Source organism: Megalops cyprinoides, chromosome 5 (genome assembly GCF_013368585.1).
Source record: "Megalops cyprinoides isolate fMegCyp1 chromosome 5, fMegCyp1.pri, whole genome shotgun sequence".
NCBI classification, from domain to species: domain Eukaryota; kingdom Metazoa; phylum Chordata; class Actinopteri; order Elopiformes; family Megalopidae; genus Megalops; species Megalops cyprinoides.
This window is the reverse complement of record NC_050587.1, coordinates 29,979,604-29,998,729: the sequence shown is the minus strand read 5'-3', so window position 1 is coordinate 29,998,729 and position 19,126 is coordinate 29,979,604. Positions and strand designations below refer to the sequence as shown.

The following is a 19,126-nucleotide window of genomic DNA, read 5'->3' as shown; positions in this document are numbered from 1 at the left end:
TATAAATAAAACTGTCATCTATTATTTTCACACATATTTGAATGGGGTACCAGGTACAACATATCAGGATATCAATGCTTTCTTAGATTTAACACTGCAGCCAAGTACAAGTTATATTCGAAGCAAACAAGGAATAGCTTTCCCTTTAATTGAATTGAATTACAGAATCAGTGTGTGTCATATTTGTGATCCAAATCCCTTTCCCCTGAATTAATGCTGCATAAAATGGAGTTTAAAGCAATAAACTGTTTACCCTTCTAAATCTCTTCAGTCCCAGTGTTGGGCAGCTTCTTTCTCCACACTTTGTGGCCAACGATTAGGAATATTACCATGTGACAATCCCCTTCAAAGTTCATGAATTGCACTGTGGAAATCTGCCGAAAGACACTGCAAGACATTTATGTCAGTTAAGTAGGGTCATTGAGAGGAACTTCGGAACTTCATATACAGACCTGGCACGGTGTTCATATTTCTGTTCTGGAGAACTTAAAGCTAAGTATCAGTTTCTTCCCTTGTGCAGTGACCATTTCACAATGAGTAGGTCTTGATTTGTTTTGCTCACTTTCTGTTTTCAAAGGTACAATTACTTGGATACCTCCCAAAAAAGCATGACGTCAGTTTGGGTTTGGGGTACAAAGGCTTTTGCAGCACATCCCACAGGTCATTTGTTCGCACAGCAGGCATTCCAGGCCTACAGGTATTTTAATGCATGAGTATTCTACATTCCTACATTAGCACTGTGTGAACCTCAGAAGCATGTCACCCACCTGATAACTGGCTAAAAATCATCACACCATCAGTCCACTTCATTACATGATCAGACCACGGCAAAGACTCAAACCCACTCCATCACTGTGCACATGTCAAGCGTTGATTCAAAGGGGCTACAGGGGTTGGCAGACACTGGTGCAGCCTTGTACACGGTTTATTCAGATGAGGTGAAGGCTATGCTTGCTTCTTTTAGCATCAAAGCAGCTCACTTGCCCCCTCTTGCCTCATGTAACATTCTCTCCTGATTCTCTTCATTTGTACTTCATGACCGACTCTCGCACTGTCTCAATGCTGTTCTTGCATCTTACGTTAAACAATGCTTGCCTCAAGATCTTCATTTCCAACAAGTCTTTCTACTGTTTCCGCTCAGTTTCATTCTACTGTTAACCGGTAAGGAGTGACCCCCTATTCCTCTCACTACGCTTTCACTCTGACTGCACTGCACTGAGAGCCCACCTCTGTGGACCTGTCCTTTGGTTCCTGTCTTAGGACTGGACTTCTATACTTCAGATGTGGTTTCTTGGCAGACGCTTTCAGGCATTTCTTAATCTGTGTTCCTCACTCAACCCACTTTGCACTTTCAGCTTGAAGCCCTACATTCGTATGCCAGGAGCCGCACCATCACATTCACCCCATCATATCCCACAGCTTTTTACCAGAGCTGACATTTTAAAAACTAACAGTACTACTGAAGCTGCCTGATGCCTCCGCACCCCCTCCTGATGGTTGTTGTTGCTTGTGGCTGGGGTTGGGGGGGTGCTGTTTTTGCCTTTACGGGAGTGTAGAAGCTGACCCTAGTGGTGTAAGTGCAGCAGGCACGGGATCTGAGGGCCACGTGTTCATCAGTGTCCACGTCTAAAGGTGCTGCAGGGCCTCCTGGGCCTGCTCTGTGTACACGTCGTCCTTCCCCGCCCATGAGCCAAAGCTGTCGCCAAACTGGACGTTCCTCTGGGAGCTCCGCCTCTTGTCTCTGGAGAAGAAACTAAACCTGAGAGGCAGAGGGGAGGGCGGCGTTAATTCCCTGCACCGTCGTCCTCTGAGCCGTACAGCCACAGTTCAAAACCCTGCCCCAGCAATGCACTTTCAAAGATGCTCAGTCACTTTAGCACAACCTTTGCAGAGTTTATGTACAGTTGTTAGTAATTTTATATTTTATACTTTTATAGTTTTATATTCTACTATAGTTTTATATTCTACTTAGTCTTATTGTATATTTCCCTATGTTTAAGTTATGTGTGCACTGTATAGAGTGTATAAATCTCATTGTACTTTGTATAATGACAATAAAGGCTTTCTATTCTATTCTATTCTATTCTGTTCTATGCTACAAAATACTGGACCATTTTCTCTCTCCTTTACCACAGCTGTATATTACTGGTTGTTATCAAAGGAAGCAAAAGCAAAAATAGTTCATTTTACATTCATACATGTTACATAACCAGGACAATCTATTCTAGGTTATTTCTTATGGTCTATAACACAATGTTTTGCAGATGTGCTGTATGGATTACACTTCTTACAACAAAGAGCAGTTCAAAATTAAATACGGTTAAATACAGCTTTTGCATAGTGCGTTACAGGCGAAAGGCTTGGCAGTCACACAACTACAGAAAGGCTTGTAGCTACTGTAATTTGTGTAAGAGTGACCATCCCATTGTGGAATGGTGTGTCAGACAGCCTATCAGAGGACACAATAATTCCAATATCCCTCTCAGTTTTAGACAGACATACATTTACCATTCAGCCACAGAAGTGTCCCCAGACCACTTCACTGCCTCACAGCACTACTCTGTCCTAATATAGTCACATGACTGTCCCAGGACAGAGTTTTCATGCACGTGTCTGTCCCAGAACAGAAAGTAAGGAAGGGCTCGGCAAAAGAGGTTAGTATGCCACTGCGCCATTGGCTGTTGTCCTTACGGCTGGATTGGGCTGGAGCTACCGCAAACAACTGGAACGTGTCGGCAGCGATGAGCTGCTAACCGGTTTGACCTGTTAGCGGCTCAACAGTCAGATAACAGATAAGATCCAGTTTCCAGGATTTTACAGGATTTGCACACAGGTGACAGATTCCTGTTGCCTTTACTGCCAAGATCAACAGAATATACACTAACTCCGAATGTATATTAGGCCTTAGGCAGCTGCAGCGTAAAAGCAGTGCAGAAAGCATGAATCTAATATTATTATGGGTTTAAAATTCTGTGAGCACAGGTGGAGCACATGTATCATTAGTTCTATTACGGACACAAGGGGAAGTGAAGGGCTGGTCTATTCTGACTGGCTGATTCCAATAATGCTGCTGCTAGAAGAGAGACAAGATGGACCCGCAATCAGCCAATCAGAATATTCCCATCTACAGCTTGTCAATCAAGAGTGAAAGGGCATGCAAGTCTGGTACGTGAGACGTCTGGACGTGTTGGAAATGGTGAAAATGAAAACCAAAAAGGTCGTACAAGGGAAATGAGTCTTCTGATTGGCTGTAATGTGGGATCATCTGGAATCAACCCAGCCGCTACCATGGGCATAATGGCTGTAAAGATCCTGTCCGGAGAAGCACAGACACGGAGATGTGAGCAGAGGGGGACACAAATAAAGGGAACACAGGAACACACAACAGCATCAGCACGGGATGGGACCCTGAACAGAATCCTCACATCCTTAGACAAGGGCCAAGCTGTGGACTGGATCTGTCCCCAACATGCTGACCCTAGGTCAGTCTCAACTTTTTTCACAAAATGATTGAGGTTAGGATTACGGTTGAGTAAACTGACCCTAGACTGATTGTTGAGGATACAAAACAAACACAAACAGGGGCAACATCAAAGAAAGAACAGTCTGACAGGGAATAGGAACACCCGGGCAAAGATTCTTTTAGGGAAAGATGAATAACCTGGCACCGGACTGTAAAGATCATATCTCAATAGGCTGTTAGCATTCATTCTTGGGATTCAGAGAGTTCCTGTGTTCCCATCTGACACATATCATCATCTATAGGTAGACTACAACTAAGCCAAATCCTGCTCAGGAATAACACCAAGATGGATTTTTTGCAGAGCGTTCAAACAATACGTAATTCTTGGTAATTTGCATGGACCTGATATATTTTGTACTTCTATAAGAACCCCTTAAAGGCACAGTGTTGACTTCTTTTGTCAAAGTGTTACACACTCCACGCTGATGTATCACTTTAAAACATTGGGGAAAAGGAGAGGCAGACTATCAGCTAGAAAAGCAGAGGGCCATTCTAGAAAGAGATCGTACAGGGAAAGAGAAACAAGGGAAGACGTTACTGGATGTAGTTAGGCCATCCTTATATAGAGTACCAAAGGGTCTCACCTTCAATAGCCATCCTCTGTAACCAATTGCGAGCAGGTGGGTGGAACAGCAGACAATTGTCTTAAAATCAACACTCAGTAATACTGATAGTGCATTAGGTTGCTGTATTGGAACAACTTTTTGGGAGTTGGGATGGTGGGTACACGGCAAATGTGTAACCCTTGACATAGCAATTGGTTATGAAAGAAAGAAGACCATACAGGACTCCCTGTCGAGCCAGAACATGACATGTATGAAAGAGTAGAAAATAAGTGTGGAAGAGCGATACCATCATATGCTAACGGGGTCTGGTTCTTATTACAACACTTATTGGCAGGTACATTTTATATTTGCAGAAAGGTGAAATGTGACCTTTTGAAAAGAAAGGTATAAAAGTAATGATCAATATAGGAGGTTGGAAGGGAATTTTTGTGAAACTCAGGCACACTGAGATAAAGGAAAATACATGGCATTTTCATGACCTCTCCAAAACACATAAAAAGGTTAAAGCCATTTAAATCCACAAAACATTTTCACTGAAAGAACACTTAATCATATGCAACTTGCCCTTAGATAATAAGGGCATACCAAAACAGAGGTCCTAGAATATCAGTTACTGTCAGACAATACCAATGCCATCTTCATACACAGAGGACTTAATGCATGCTTATAGTGGCCAAACTTTTCAATTAGCCTTTAACTATTTACCTACAAATCATGCTTACACACAGATACTTTGTGAGTGGTCCATTTAACATGCAACACTGTTTCAGACTGCAGTTTTCAAAGAGTATAAATACATTTGCTTTGTTCATAATTTCAAATGGGCGCATTATATGACACTGAGTTCAGGTAAGCCAATGAAAAATGAACAGCCTGCATATGAGGACAGAAAGTGAAAGTAGATGGTGATTTCCACACACACAGATGGAAGAAAGGTGTCCCCGGGCAGATATGAACACAAAGCAGTTAAGTCACAATTTCATCTTGTGATAATCTTTAAATACTGTGTACCATAAATCAACTTGCCAAGTGTTGACAGTGTGAGATTGTGCACTTTCAGTGTGGAATAGCTAACATGTTGGCTGTGTGGAGCTGTGTGTTTGCACTGTGGGACGGTGTCTTTGCAGAGTGAAGCAGTGTGTTTACAGTGACGGGCAGTTGATGTGGTTGCAGTGTTAGGCTCAGGTTAGGGATCTCTGGTACTCACAGGCGCTTGATCCCTGACTCTGGTTGGGTGTTTGGGCGGGGGCGGGCCCGCAGCACGGGGGAGGGGGTTGGCGTAGAGGAGCCCGTCTCTTCCTCTGCCTCCTCACTGATGGAGAGAAAAGCATGACATCACACTGATAATTAACAAAGGGAGATGAAAGCGGCCACAGAGTGGAAAAGAGGAAATGCACTCTTACCTTTTGTAATATGCGATCTCCTCTTGCAGCATGAACACTTTGGCTTTGAGCTCATTCCTCTCGTGCAGGACGTCCCGCAGCTCTTGGAGGGTGAAACGGGGTCGATTGGGGTCTTTCGGGTCCTGAGCGTCCCTCTCTCCCGCCAGGTCCTCCTCACACAGTGCCTCCTGGTGGCAGAGAGACAGAGCTGCAGATGAGATCTCTAGTGGTCATTCTAAAGCTCTGCCCATGCAACAGCAAGCATGCTGACCAAAAAACGAGTCTGTGAAGCACATTCATGTACAACAAGACCAGTTTTAGTTTATTCAAATGCTTTTACTACAGCTACCACTATTAATAGCAATAACAATTACAACATCAATCATTGTGTTATTATTATTATAACTTGAACTATTCCTTCTGTGGAAGAGTGACAAATCGGTACACATATCATTCTACATTCATGCTACATTCCTACTTCTCTATGGGTGTTTATAACAAAGACAGTCCCAGGTGCTTCCACATGGGGGCGCTTTCCGCTTGTGGTTATGGGTGGCACAGCTGGGGCTGCTCTGGCAGACAGAGTCATTGCTGATATCTGATGGCTCTCAATAGATCCTTTTGCTCCAGTGTTAGCCAGGATATGTCACCCACGGATTCTGTTACAGCATGCGCTGAATGACACAGTACACCAGGGGAGAGGTACAATGTGACCAGCAAAACAAAAACGGACCACTGGGCAAACCAAGTGACACAGATCACAAATAAAGACACTGCCGCAGTCCGGCAGGGGTCACTTCACAGCACAAGAGGCATGCTTTCACTGGACCACAGTGCAGTCAAAGGGTTACCACTCCAATCCGTTCAAACCAGACAATGCAAACAAAAGCTACGCATAGCACAGCGCTGGAGGATTCGAGCTCCTACAATGTCTGTGAGGTGAGCTACTGTGATATTCAGGGGTTAGAATCAGGACACACGCCACTCTGGAGAGCTGTCGCTAGGGGTTACCCATAACAACACCGCCTGCTCCTCCTCATCGAGAACAGCGCCCCCCTCCTGCTCCTCGGCCCCCCGGTCCACAAAGCAAGGGGGGAGGGAGAGGCGCCCCTCTGGCTCAGAGCGCTCCGTCAGGAATTCGGGAGGGTCTCTGTTGCCTGAGCAAAGCAAACCCTGGCTCCCTGTTGCTGCCGCTTTTGAGAGCTGGGGTGAAAACGAGGGGAGTATATATAGGAACAGTTGAGGGACTGAAGAGTCATCATCATGCCGTTTTCCCATACCATGACATAATCTACCACCACTGCATGCCAATGTCACATTTCATATCTGGGTCACTATCTCTACAATATATTTCTTAAGCAATAAAGGATGCAGTACTGTTTTTCCATGTTACTGAGTTCTGACCTCATTTGGAGGAAGATGGTACAGTGAAAATGCTTCAGGAACAGTATCTGATGTACCTTTATGTAATTGCAGAAGATTGCAACTGGCTGCCTTCTATGGCCAACATTAACATCCCACTTGCAGGGATGAAAATACATAACCATAAAGAACCATTATGCATGCCTATATATATGGGCAGAGAGGCATAGTGGTAAAGAAAGGTGGAATACTGTTGTTGTGGCCCTGTAATGTACTTAACCTGCTGTGCTTCCATAAATATCCAGCTATACAAATGTATCATGCATACACAATGTAAGTCGATTTGGATATGGGTGCCTGCCTGTGTAATATATGTATTTTTATGCATGTTTATACGCCCAGTATTTCCGAGCAGAGGCATTCAGCTTCTACGGCAGCTCAGCACAGAGCACACTGTGTCCTCTCTGCTTGTCTTGTTTATTGAGCATTCTGTCACACAGCCCACTCTTTGGCCTGGCTCACACACTAGACTGCCCTGTCAGGGAAAATCCAAATCTCTGTGCTCACACAATCACCAACTCTGCAGGCTGCTGCCTTTTAGCTACTGTTAAGTGACTACAATAATAATAATAATAATAATAATAATAATGAGAGTCTATCTATCCTATAGCACCCAAGGACCATTGTTTGGACCTGGTTCTGCTGATGTATCACAAGATGCAAGAAAGAAAATAATAATAATAATAATGGTGATGTTCATGATGATGATGATGATAATAATACTACTAACAATAATAAGGTTAACATTAAATTATTATCATTATTAATATTATTAATGAATGGCAGTTTAGACCACAGAATACCAAGGCTATTTCAAGGCGTTGTTATGCCTAATTAGCAAATTCACAATCAACACTTAAACAAGCTAGGACAACTGTAAAGTGAGATTATCATTGCTGGCTAATGGATTAAATCTCAGTTACCATGACTGCCAATTACATTTTCAGTTACATATAGAGGAACCCAAATACTCAAATAACCTTTTCTTACATGAAACTTTGGGTTCAATCCTTCAACAAGCTATAAAGCTAAAGCGGAAACACTAAGTACAGCCACAATGGGCCTTTCATCTGCACCACCTGTCTCAAGGGCTAAGTGATTGGACATCTGGGCTCAAAGCTGTGGAAGTGCACACTGGATTCTCTCTGCTGGGCCTTAGCCACTGAACCTTAGGAGGTCCTTCATGTTACCAGCTCCAATATGAAAGGTAGAAAGGGAACCTGCTAGGCACCAGGAAAATTCCACTTCCGTGTCCCACTCAATAAAGTTATGCACTGCTGTATCCAATCCAACAATGCATAGGTTTTTTGGAACAAGTAAACCATGATTTCCCTTGGCTGAGAGCTAAAGAGAACTGGGGAGATGAAAGACACACGGAGGTAACTGGGGGGGGGTCACCTTTGCCAGCGCGAGTGGCTCCTCCCCGTTGTGCTTGGGCTCCCCCTGCAGGCGCTCGCGAAGCTCCGCCAGCTCCTGCCGCAGCCCGCCGAGCTCCTGCTGCCGCGCCTGGGAGAGGGCCTCCAGCTCCACCTTCTGCTCGATCAGGGCCTTGCCCTGCGCCTCCACCACCGTGATCTTGTGCCGCAGGTCGTGGTTGATCTTCATCAGCCGGTTCTGCTGCTGCTGGAGCTGGGGGGGGGTTAACAAAACAGCCAATGAGAGAGAGAGAGAGAGAGAGAGAGAGAGAGAGAGAGAGAGGGCAATGCTGAGGTGTGGGGGGTCAGTGTATTGGGCTTATGACTGGTGGAATGCTGGGTCTCAGTCCCCAATGCTGATACACCCTTTTGAGAAAGTTTTTGAAATGTATATGCTGATTTTTCTGTCTCACTTTTCATTATTTGCAAACAATTTGCAAACAATGCACCTTTGTTCTGTACAATGCTTTTAAGATTAAAATATATTTTCCCACACAAAAAAGAATACATTGACAATCTAGCTCAATCAATACATTTAAAATATGCAAATTATTGCCTTTTGGTACATTCCAATATCTTTTGCCTTTGTGTTAACATATTTTAAATGTATTTGCAATAACGTCTGGGCTGAACAAGTTTCTTAGTATATTAATATATATATTTTCCATATGGGTTTAACATTTTAAAGATGAAAAAATTGAACATTTCCCACTCTTCCATCATCGCTGATTTTTATCATGGGTATCAATAAATATGGAGGACACAATATATACTGATTAATGTATGAGTGGAAGATACACAAAAACATACAAATATGAATGTTGCAAGTCTGTTTAAGGGGATCTGCTAAGCTAACAGGTGACCAATCACCAAATTAACTATGGGAAGTGAGTAGTTTTGTGCAGAAAAAGGAAAAGATTGTAATGTAACGGTTTCTTATGTGTGCGTGTGTACATTCCCTTACAGCCTCAATGTCCTCGCTCTTGAGCGTCAGCTCGCGGTCCTTTGCACGGATCTCATCTCTCTGCTTGTCCACCACCTCCTTCAGCTTCTTCATCACCTGCCGCTCCCTCTCCGACATACCTGGTGACATGGTAACCGAGGGGAACACATCGTATGACCACTCCATTAACACACACAGCCTACTCGAAAGACATCTCCCTCACAAGTCAGGAGGAGACTAAGCTCAGGACAGCGAGTCCTGTATGGCTGATTGAACACCTGCTTAATCCCTACGCTACATTCTGAAACTACAGCAAGAAACAAGAATAACTGTGTCCTAGTAACCCTGTACAAAGACATTGTGGTCAGGTCAAATAATCAATACAGAGAATAATATTGATCAGATTATGCCTGACATGGCAAAATTCCCTTGCTGGAGAACAACATAAATGTACACTACATTTTGACATGCCTTTGACTTTCTTAACTGAATCATTTCAATGTATACTGTACTGAGCACTATCTCCCTTTGTTTGCAAGAGCTCTGAAAAGGGTGCCTAATGCACGGACCCAGATATGGAGCTGTCCTGATTTAGAGTTTCCACCCACGTGGGCTTCTGGATCCTGAGAATGAGTTACAGCAATGACAAGCACGCCAGTCACTCAGAGGGGGGTGTATTTCTGTCAAGGAGCCCAGGCTGGCTTAAAATAACATCTCGCTTCCTGGCACGGAGTGATGTCACGCAGGGCAGATCCTTCAGACACAAGCACACGGCCGCCGACACAATGCACGTCGACACGGAGACCTGCGCACACTTAACCCCTTGACCCCATCCCAGGCATTCCCTTTGGTGTGCCTCTTCCGTCAACACACCATCGAATCAACTTTCCAAGGCTGCGATGTTATAACCCTGCCCCAACCACATCCTTATTTGCCTTGCCAAGTCCACTGACACTGTATAATCCTTGTCACCTGACAGCAGAGTGTGTGTAGGTTGAACTGTAATTCAAGTCTACGGGTCACAGGAAACCGCCTCTTTCTGCTCGCTGTAGCTGCAGCTGGACTGGGCACAAACCCAGACTGCAGAAATGCAGGCAGCCCAGTTCAAAGAGGAGTGAAAATGAAGCGTTCCAGGTCTCATTACTTAGGGTACGTGCGTCCCAGAGTGACTGAGGGACCTCTGTAGAGCCACAGACCGGCTGCCCATGCTGTAATGGGTCCTGGCCGTGCTTCATTTGCAGAGAAGGGCTCCTTTGTGTGCATGAGAGAGAGATAGAGAAAGGAGGAGAAAGAGAGAGTGCCGGAGAATTTGCATGCGTGTTTACACACTGTATCTGTGTGCCTGTGTGAATGCAACAGTGTGTGTGTGTCCGTGTGCCCGGAGTGTGCACTGTTAGTGTCAGTGGTGTTTTCCATCTGGATGAGATGTGTGTGTGTGTGTGTATGTATGCAAACACATGCCGTTGTGTGTGGGAGCCTGTGTTTGTCTGTGTGTGTGCTTGCATTAAAATCAGTTGTGGATGAACATGTTTATGTGTGTGTCTGTCTGTCTGTGTGTGCATGGAGATATATGGCCATCGTGTGTGGGAGCCTGTGCATTTGTCAGTGTGTGTGTGCTTGCATGAGGATCAGCTGAGGATGAGTGTGTGTGTGTGTGGGGTAGAGTGTGGGTGGGCACTTGTCACAAGAAGCCCTCTCACCACTTTGCTCATTCGGGGCAATGAAAGTGATGATGACATCAGGCTCTGAGCACCCTCCCCCCCACTGGGGGACAACAAAGGACGGACAGTGATCAATACAGCCTCTCTGTCATCCTCTGCCCCCCATCAAAAACACTGCTCCCCGGTCTGCCACTTCCCACCACAGCCCTCACAAGCACTAGCCTCGCAGTGGCACCACTTCAGTCCCCTTACCCTCCTTTCTTTCCCTATTTATTTCCCTCTCTCAGTCTGCCGTCTCAAACAAGAGACTCCAACAGTGCCGTGGCTGAAGTGTCTGCCCCAGCCCAGGGAGAGCTGTAGGTTCAGCTCCTGGTAGAATCGCACCAAATACCCACTGCCTCTATGCTTGGCTCTCAGTATTAAAGCAGGTGGAGAGGGTTGAAGTGCCCTGTGGCAGACTGGAAACCTGTGGAGAGGGGTGTGCTTGTACATGCCGTCACTTAATGCCACACAAATTAGGATTAGCGCTGACCTTGTTAGCCACACAGGCTTGGACGCGGTTCAGTCGCTTTGTTAGGGCTGGTCAATGAAAATGTTTTTACTTGCAAATGTCATCTGACATGTGTATATTTATCAAAGCTTGACCCTTGGTCATAAACTCGCTGGAAAAAAACAAAAAAACTCAAGGAGTATCAGAAAACTTGCACCACACCAAATGAATGGCTCTTACAAAGTCCAACCAAACACTTCCCTGGGATTTTGTTTTCACAGAGAAACAAAGTTTTCACAGAGAAACAACTATCTGAACAAGGAGGTCATGTGACCTGAAAGTTGCTGGGCTGCTTTTGTTTGCAGCTCGGACTGAGGGGCACTGAAGTGTGCTGGGTGCCGGACCGCAACCGATTCCATTGGGCCGCCCTTCGGGGGGAAGGGAGGGGTGGAAAGGGACACATAGGGGGGAATTTCCGGTGGGAGTATCAAACTAAGTCACACTGCACTCAGGGATTCCTGTCCTCTTTAGCTAGAGCTAAAGAGATGAGCAATACAGACTTCAGTGACACATGTACTGTCATTCAGGCTGTCTGAATGTTAGCCATCTGATACAGAATCCATATGCATACATACACAGGACTCACGTGATTTGGACTACTGGACTATTTCCTCATTCTTCAACACATTCACAAGTCACAGAGAGATACGTGATTTCTAGGCTCAGTCAGTAATCCTGTATGACCCCAAAACCCTAATCCTATATTTATGTTTTTTTTTTTTTAGTTTGAGCCCTTTTAATCTGAACACGTAATTCTTACACTTCCATCACATTCAGTGCTATAATAAGTCTTTAGGAATACATCCCATTAAATTAGGTGGGACGGCAGTTTTGTTAGCTTGGTGAAAATGAAAATGTAATGTTGTTAGTTGTTAAAATAATAAAAACAGCATCAATAATAATAAGATTATTATTATTGTTACCATTCTTCTTCTTACTATTATTATTATTATTAGTATTACTAGCAGAGGTAGTAGTAGTAGTCGATTACATAATATTAATAAGCCACAGAGGATTAACAGGATAAACAAATGACCCAGGGTCACGCAGGGCCAGATGGCTGGTTGGGTGGATTTACCAGTACCTTCCTGCCTCTGCAGGTCCTCCTCAGTCATGGGGGAATCCTTGAGTGAGAGATTAGTTAGCAGGGTCTTATTCTCCTCCTGCAGCTGGGCGATCTGGGTCAGCAGGTCCTGGGCCTCTCCCCGCCACACATCCTCCACTAGCTCCAGCTCCTGTGTATAAGGAGAGTGTGAACCGGGTCTGGCAATCAGTCAAATATAATGTGCTGACCCACATGCTGCAACATACATACACACACCACCGAATAAATACACAGCCAATCTACTTACCCACACACAGTGAGGACTCTTACACACATTTAAATAAGAATTTGTTCAGTGTTGACGCTAAAGTGTTTATTACTGATAATAAGGATATAAGCCTGCTTTTAAATTATTTTGGTGGGTTCTGTTTGTGTCTTTCTGATGTAAACCTCTGTGTTCCTATGTGGGGAAGATGGATTTCACTTCCTGTATCTCTTACATGGGTGACCCTCATTTCCAGAACTGCAGTGTAACCATTCATCTAAAAGGTAATCATTCATGGAATGAATGAAAAATGAAAAACTGTGGGGCAACAATGCCAAGAAGTCATAGGCAAAATGTTAGCATATGGAATTCTTGCTCAATGGAACATACTTCTTAATAAATCAAACTATAGATATTCTTTCCAAAATAAAGGTTTTAAATTATATGTAAATGTATGCACACACCATACAGTATATTCCAAAATTGTAATATATTCTTCAGTCTGGCAGACTGATTATATCAAAGGCAAATTAGAAAATACCGTCTGGAATTATTTATTCATTAGTTTGGTTTAAGTTATCCTTTTATTTTCAACTGTATATTTTATTAATATACATCGCGCTTCTTCAGAATTATATTTATTAATTGGTCTATTTTGCATATCTGTTTAATTTCCATTTGTGACACATCACTCAACTTTATCACCACAAACAAGAAAAAAAAAACTAAAGTACAAGGTTCAGATCACTATAGAAGTATTTCAGTAGAACAGACAGAAAACATGCTTGCTGATTTAACAGCACTCACAGCATTTTTGTTATCGCTCTGCTTCTGACAAAGCTGAACAAAACAAATATGTATTCAGGAAAACAGCTTTAAAAAAACGGCTCGTACTAACGAACGCATCTGGAATACCAGATTCCTTACAGCGATTCGCTCAAATTTTAAAATATGCGTGGGCACGCAAAGCAGCAGCAGCAGAAGGAAACAGATATATGAAATCTAAGATAAAAATGTAGAATGTTGCTAGGTGGGTAGATACACTGTCACTGGTGTGGGTGTGTGACAACTTTCAAGAAAATTATTACAGGGTCGCGCCAAAATGGGCTTGGCTTCACTCAGAAATACCCTCGTTGGTGTCCTCATCTACCTGATGAGTTATAGATTTAATTACATATGTCTATAAGAAAACTATAATACTACAGTTTAATAAACAGTCTTGCAAAATTGGTAGGCTATTAACTTACATAAAAAAAACCCTAGCAACTATAAACAAACGCACTGCAACAGAAAAAAACACTGGCTGAGCTGTCAGCGGCTGACATTTGGCTAGTTCTGTTACACGTTTCAGTTTAACTAATAACTGCGGGGACTATGTATCGCAGTTTGTAGTAAGCTAACCTAACACATTTCAAAACACACGTTGTAATGCAGACTCTGGGGTGGGAAGATTTTGGTAAATTCTTCCTAGGCATCACAAATGGCAGGTCCTAAAAATAAATTATGACTCAATTTGGCAGCTTTTGTCGCCGCTCAGGCGAGCGGATGAACTAGAACGCCCAGCCCGGACAGCGAGGGAAAGAGATCGAACGTCAGGGGCGCCTATTGTGATGGTGTAGCCAAACCCAGTGCGCATCACCTTTATTTCTGACAATGCCAGACCTTTTTGTGTTTCTTTTCCTTTTCCATTCGGTCCATCCGCTCCAGCCGCAGTCTGTCCAGCTCGAGCCGCAGCTCCTCGGTTTCAGGGCTGATGCTATTTCGACTAACCAGAACCTCGAGGATCTCCAGCACCCGGACCACTTTGGGCATGAGACGTGACAGCACTTCACACCCATACTGATCGATTATCCGCTCGAATTCTTGTCCCACGATTGCGGCTATGTCATATACATCCATTACCGTGAGGTCCGATGCGTTTTTTTCCAGCGCGGATCCGAAGTCTTCCATGGTTTGCTATCTCTCTGTCTCCGCAGTTCCTGTTATCCGGTATTTTCCTTCGCCACAACCAAAGTTCCTTCACTTTGCTAAGTTAAACACTCTGTATGAACGTGGCTTCCTGCAGAGACCGTTTTTCTTTCCATTAACTCACCAAGTAACGTGGGAATCCCTTAGGCACCTATCAATGACATCTCTTCTCTTTCTGCGGCCATTTTGTCACCGATTTGAGATTAATTAGATAAAAAACACCGGCAGTCCCATTGCCGTCTACAATCTGCTGTGCCCTACTCTTTGGACATATTGCAGTCAACGCACTGCGCATGTACGAATTTCAGACGGACAGAGGAGGTCGCTGCAAGCGTCATTTGGAATCACAAGCATGAAAACGCGTACTTTCCGTAGAAAATGCAGAGGTATGTGACTAACACACATGCTATTACGCTCAATCTGATGTCCTGGAACAGAATAAGAGTGTACACACGTAGATCAATTGGTACACATCAACTGAAAACTAACACGGTCATTTGGTCAAAATCGACAGAAAGAATTCAACAACATATTTTGCTCTCACAAAATAACAACAACGATTAGGCCTACCTCGTGGGAAAAGTAAAGTAAATCGTGTCTCTTAAGATGTAAACTAATTTCTGATGCATTCGTGCTTTCTTATATAGCAGGTTAATTTAATGAATAGTCCCTGACACACATTCACTCACAAGGTACTGATACACAGTATGTTAAGGCTGAGGCCATGCGTTCGTTACTGACCTAAACTCCCCCGAAATTCTATATTGCACAAATTTATGACCTGACATGACCAGCGGTCACGTTTAATCTGTTTTGAGCATCTTACCCAACTGGCTCCATATTACTTTTAATGTGAGAACTTTGAACACATTACAGACTGCATTATCTGTTCCCACAGTCAGTCAGAGAACCATTTTCACCCCGACTTTGGGCCCAATACATTTTCCTAATTAGATACAGTGAATGCTGTACATAACAGTACTTTAACTGCGTGGCTGCCCTGGTTTTGGTGATTCAGTCTCGCTGACACACAGACGGACAGATGCGCGTGCAGACAACGGCACTTCTGCTTTTACGCTTTCCGGTAAATCTGTGAAATCACGACCGCCCAAAATACTTTCCTCTCTACGTGGCAGTGATTGTGATGGCTCGTCCCATGGGCTTTATTCACAACCACTGCAACAACCATATCACCTATTCTCGCCAACAGGGGGCGACAAATACAAATAACACAAATAACAAGTTAAATGTACCTAGGTCATTTAAAATTGCAAAGTGTGACTGCGTCTACAGGTCTGTAAGACGTCCTTCAATATCATGTGTACTATCAGTCACAGAAGCCAACATACTGATATCTAGCGATATTCTCCACTCCAGCCACTCTCTACTTCCAGTATTTATGCTGGAAGTTGAGGGTGGCTCCATCTAGAGGAGATGTGACAGCAATGTTTGTATGCAGCCTTGGTGTTCCTTTAGAACTCTAACAAGAGAGGTCAAGACAAAGGCAACACTGGAGTCCATAAAGATTTATTTTTCATCCAACATTTACAATTATTACAGAGAACCAAACTGACTTACTAAAATATATTAACAGATCTGAGTGTATAAAGATAGGTTTAATAAAAAGAGAGAACCATGAGCAAAGCATTTAAGAAGATTTCTTTGATTTGTGTTTCTTTCTTATTTAAAATGCACCCAAAGAAATGACCCAGAACCTTGTCAAGAGGGTTGTCCACACACACACACTCACTGAATATCTACAGTTTCTCAGCCCTCCTTTGCGCAACAGGCCTTTCTCTGCAGCAAGCAGCAGGGAACTCAGAGTTAAATATTTAAAATAAAGACTGTAAATGAGCATTTCCTCTCTTAAAGAAAGGAGATCCCTATTGTGAGTAATCTGGCTAGTGTTCTACAGAAGCCTTCATAGTCACTGCTCAGCTACACAGTCAATACCATTCCCTGACCCCAAGTTACAGGTCACATGACCACTGAGGAAAAAAAAATCAGCCCTGTAAATCAATTGGATCATAAAGAAAGAGACAAGGGTTAACTTTCAGATTTTTAGACTGAGTGATTTCAATATATTATGCACCAATTTATACATGAAAAAACAGAAATGTTCATGCTTAGGGAATGTTAAGCTTTTGTATTAACAAGAGTGCACTCATGTACACAGAGTGGAACACAGAGCGTTGGACCTCAGCTTTCTTTATGACTCATCAAAAATCAGAAGCTGTGATGTAGGAAGGTTTGTTAACTAAAATAAGATACTTATTAACAGTGTTAAAAAGGTTACATTTCCTTTCTGACAGTGTGTATTTGAAAGTTTTTAAAAGGAGGTCAAAGTGAGCAGGTTTGTGCTGAATCTCACTCTGCTTTCTGCCCTGAGGACATTATCCTTAAATACAGGACACAACTGTATAAAAGCAGGGTGTGATCTGAGCAAATAGCTGATTTGCAAACCTGTGCTTCTGCTACCTGACTTTGTGCTTGTGCATTAATCCCTAAATCCTATGCACAGAAATTAAGAACCCAAGATTACATTTAAAAGGTGAACAGAATGACATTTACAGTTAACGGGTTTGTCTTTAGTATTAGGTGTACCACAAGCAGCACTGTTTATTATCAGTAAAGGTTATAATTCATTTCCGTTATTCACATTAAATTACAGGTGTACTTGAAAGCCCTCATGTACACCAATCTGTTGCCTTAAAATTAGGCGTTTTGTCAAGAATCTAATTGAATCTAGCTAGTGCCACATTCTCTGCTCTGTATGCTAAAGGTCATTTTTGGAACATCAAAAGTAGAACACCTCAAGACGTTCCATTCCTGGGTGTCTTGCATGGTAAGGAAAACAACATGAGAAACACTGGTTAGTAGTTTGTCCCAGACACTCCTCACTTACACTATTGCAGTCTGTCAAGCTGCAATGCAGCACGTTAAAATGCAGACTAAAAAAGTTATCATTGAGTTACAAAACATGATTGTCCTAAGTTTCTAAAAGCACTATATATAAAGTCTTCCAATCACAGCTGCAGAAGGTGGCAGTTCGCTACAGTGAAAATATGAGTTTTATATTTCCCTGAAACACATTATTTGCCTCTGAAAGCTACCCATACAGCCTGTCTAAATAATATGTACAGTGATTGGTGGAACCCCTACGCAAGTTGCAGTCAATATTAAGGCAAAGGGACATACGCCTTCCTGTTCTTCCTGAACAAGACTGCATAAGTCAAGGTTACTTTCATATTTGGCAGCAAAAAAGAAAAGATCATCACATGGGAGCGGATTGTTCCACTATATACAGTGCCAGTGTATGGAGAGGACGCCGACGATGATGGTAAACGATGGACCAGAGACACTGGAGGAGCAACACAGAAGTCATATCTCCCTTTCAGATCTGTCCAATGGTCAGTAATCAAGGATGCCACCTGTAGCTCTCATTCACCTGAACTGCAATTTAACAAGGAGAAGAGAGAGGTTAGATTATTTTCTTATAAATTTTCAGCTTCCCCAGAATATTCTTTAAAGAAGGGTAGGATTTTTTTTTTCTGCAATCCTTAATACAATATTTTCCGTACTGTTTTTGTTTTGAGAATAATTGACAGCTAAAAAATATGTAATTATTTGTAAAATCAAATAGGTATCATGTAAGTATACAAGTGTTAGTACAGTTAGTTACTATATAAGTATTAGTAATAACGATATTGTTCAGCTTGTCTCCTCCACATAAATCATACCGGGTTCTTGGCAAAGATGCTGGGTTTCTGGGCCAGGGCTGGTTTTTTAGAGAGAGCAGGCTTAGCAGGTTTTGGTGACGGTGGAGTGGCGCTGGCCAATCCATTGCCCTCAGCAAGCTGGTCCAGTGGGACACCAGCCAGCTCATAGTGCTTCCTCCTCAGCTCTCCAAGGCGAACGCGTTCATTCTCCAGGTGAGTCTCCAGCTCCAGTACCCTCACCTGTACATGGAGAGACACCATACTCAAGGCCATCACACAGGGCAAAAACACACACACACACACACACAAAGATGCAGAGGCCAAACACACTTGCACATACTCACACTCACACCCCCGTACACACCATACCCCCACTGCATAGGAGCAAAACATGCATGTACATGCTCACACCCATACGCACAGATACACAGACACACACAATCACATATAGAAGTTACATACAGAACATGGACACACACATACAGGACTATTCTCAGGACCACAGAATCTTATACCCACTGACCTGTGACTCCATCTCCTCCTTCTTCAGTTTCATTAGGGACATGTCCGAGAAGTCCATGGTGTCTGCGGAGGGAGGGAGTAGCAAAAAAAGGAAGTCAAAACCTTATTTGATCTCTTTACCCCTACAAATGTCTTCCTTTAGATG

The 19,126-nt window shown here is 43.3% G+C and overlaps 2 protein-coding genes across 6 annotated transcripts in view; both read right to left on the bottom strand.

Moving 5' to 3' along the window:
- Nucleotides 1-1,031: 1,031 nt before the first annotated feature.
- rilpl1 (Rab interacting lysosomal protein-like 1) lies at nt 1,032-15,013 on the bottom strand. 5 transcript variants are annotated; one of them, XM_036529074.1, is made up of 9 exons: nt 14,435-15,013; nt 12,547-12,697; nt 9,273-9,391; nt 8,292-8,522; nt 6,483-6,674; nt 5,493-5,659; nt 5,297-5,401; nt 3,225-3,312; nt 1,682-1,759 (listed from the first exon to the last, which is right to left on the bottom strand). In XM_036529074.1, exons 1-9 carry the CDS (start codon nt 14,720-14,722, stop codon nt 1,754-1,756), a joined length of 1,347 nt encoding a protein of 448 aa, XP_036384967.1. In that variant the 5' UTR covers nt 14,723-15,013; the 3' UTR covers nt 1,682-1,753. The 5 variants fall into 5 exon arrangements, with proteins under 5 accessions (XP_036384966.1, XP_036384969.1, XP_036384967.1 ...); XM_036529073.1 differs by lacking the exon at nt 3,225-3,312 and having other exon boundaries at nt 1,032-1,759; XM_036529072.1 differs by lacking the exon at nt 1,682-1,759 and having other exon boundaries at nt 3,002-3,312.
- Nucleotides 15,014-16,342: 1,329 nt separating this feature from the next.
- The window catches only part of LOC118778010 (huntingtin-interacting protein 1-related protein-like), a 32,451-nt gene continuing 29,667 nt past the window's right edge, over nt 16,343-19,126 (bottom strand). Inside the window, exons 30-32 of the mRNA XM_036529310.1 lie at nt 18,983-19,044; nt 18,481-18,699; nt 16,343-18,193 (exon numbers count right to left, since the gene is read on the bottom strand). Of these exons, the coding sequence (XP_036385203.1) occupies nt 18,185-18,193; nt 18,481-18,699; nt 18,983-19,044 (290 nt within the window). The 3' untranslated portion in view covers nt 16,343-18,184. The remainder of the gene's footprint in view (nt 18,194-18,480; nt 18,700-18,982; nt 19,045-19,126) is intronic.

What these genes read in the sequence shown, in the direction of transcription:
- rilpl1 (XM_036529072.1), bottom strand. Translation starts at nt 14,722, where the DNA reads ATGGAAGACTTCGGATCCGCGCTGGAAAAAAACGCATCGGACCTCACG. An exon ending in AGAGCGAGGACATTGAGGCT is followed by an intron (nt 8,523 to 9,272) that starts GTAAGGGAATGT and finishes ACCCCCCCCCAG; the next exon opens with CTCCAGCAGCAGCAGAACCG. An exon ending in GAGTCAGGGATCAAGCGCCT is followed by an intron (nt 3,313 to 5,296) that starts GTGAGTACCAGA and finishes TTCTCCGGACAG; the next exon opens with GATCTTTACAGCCATTATGC.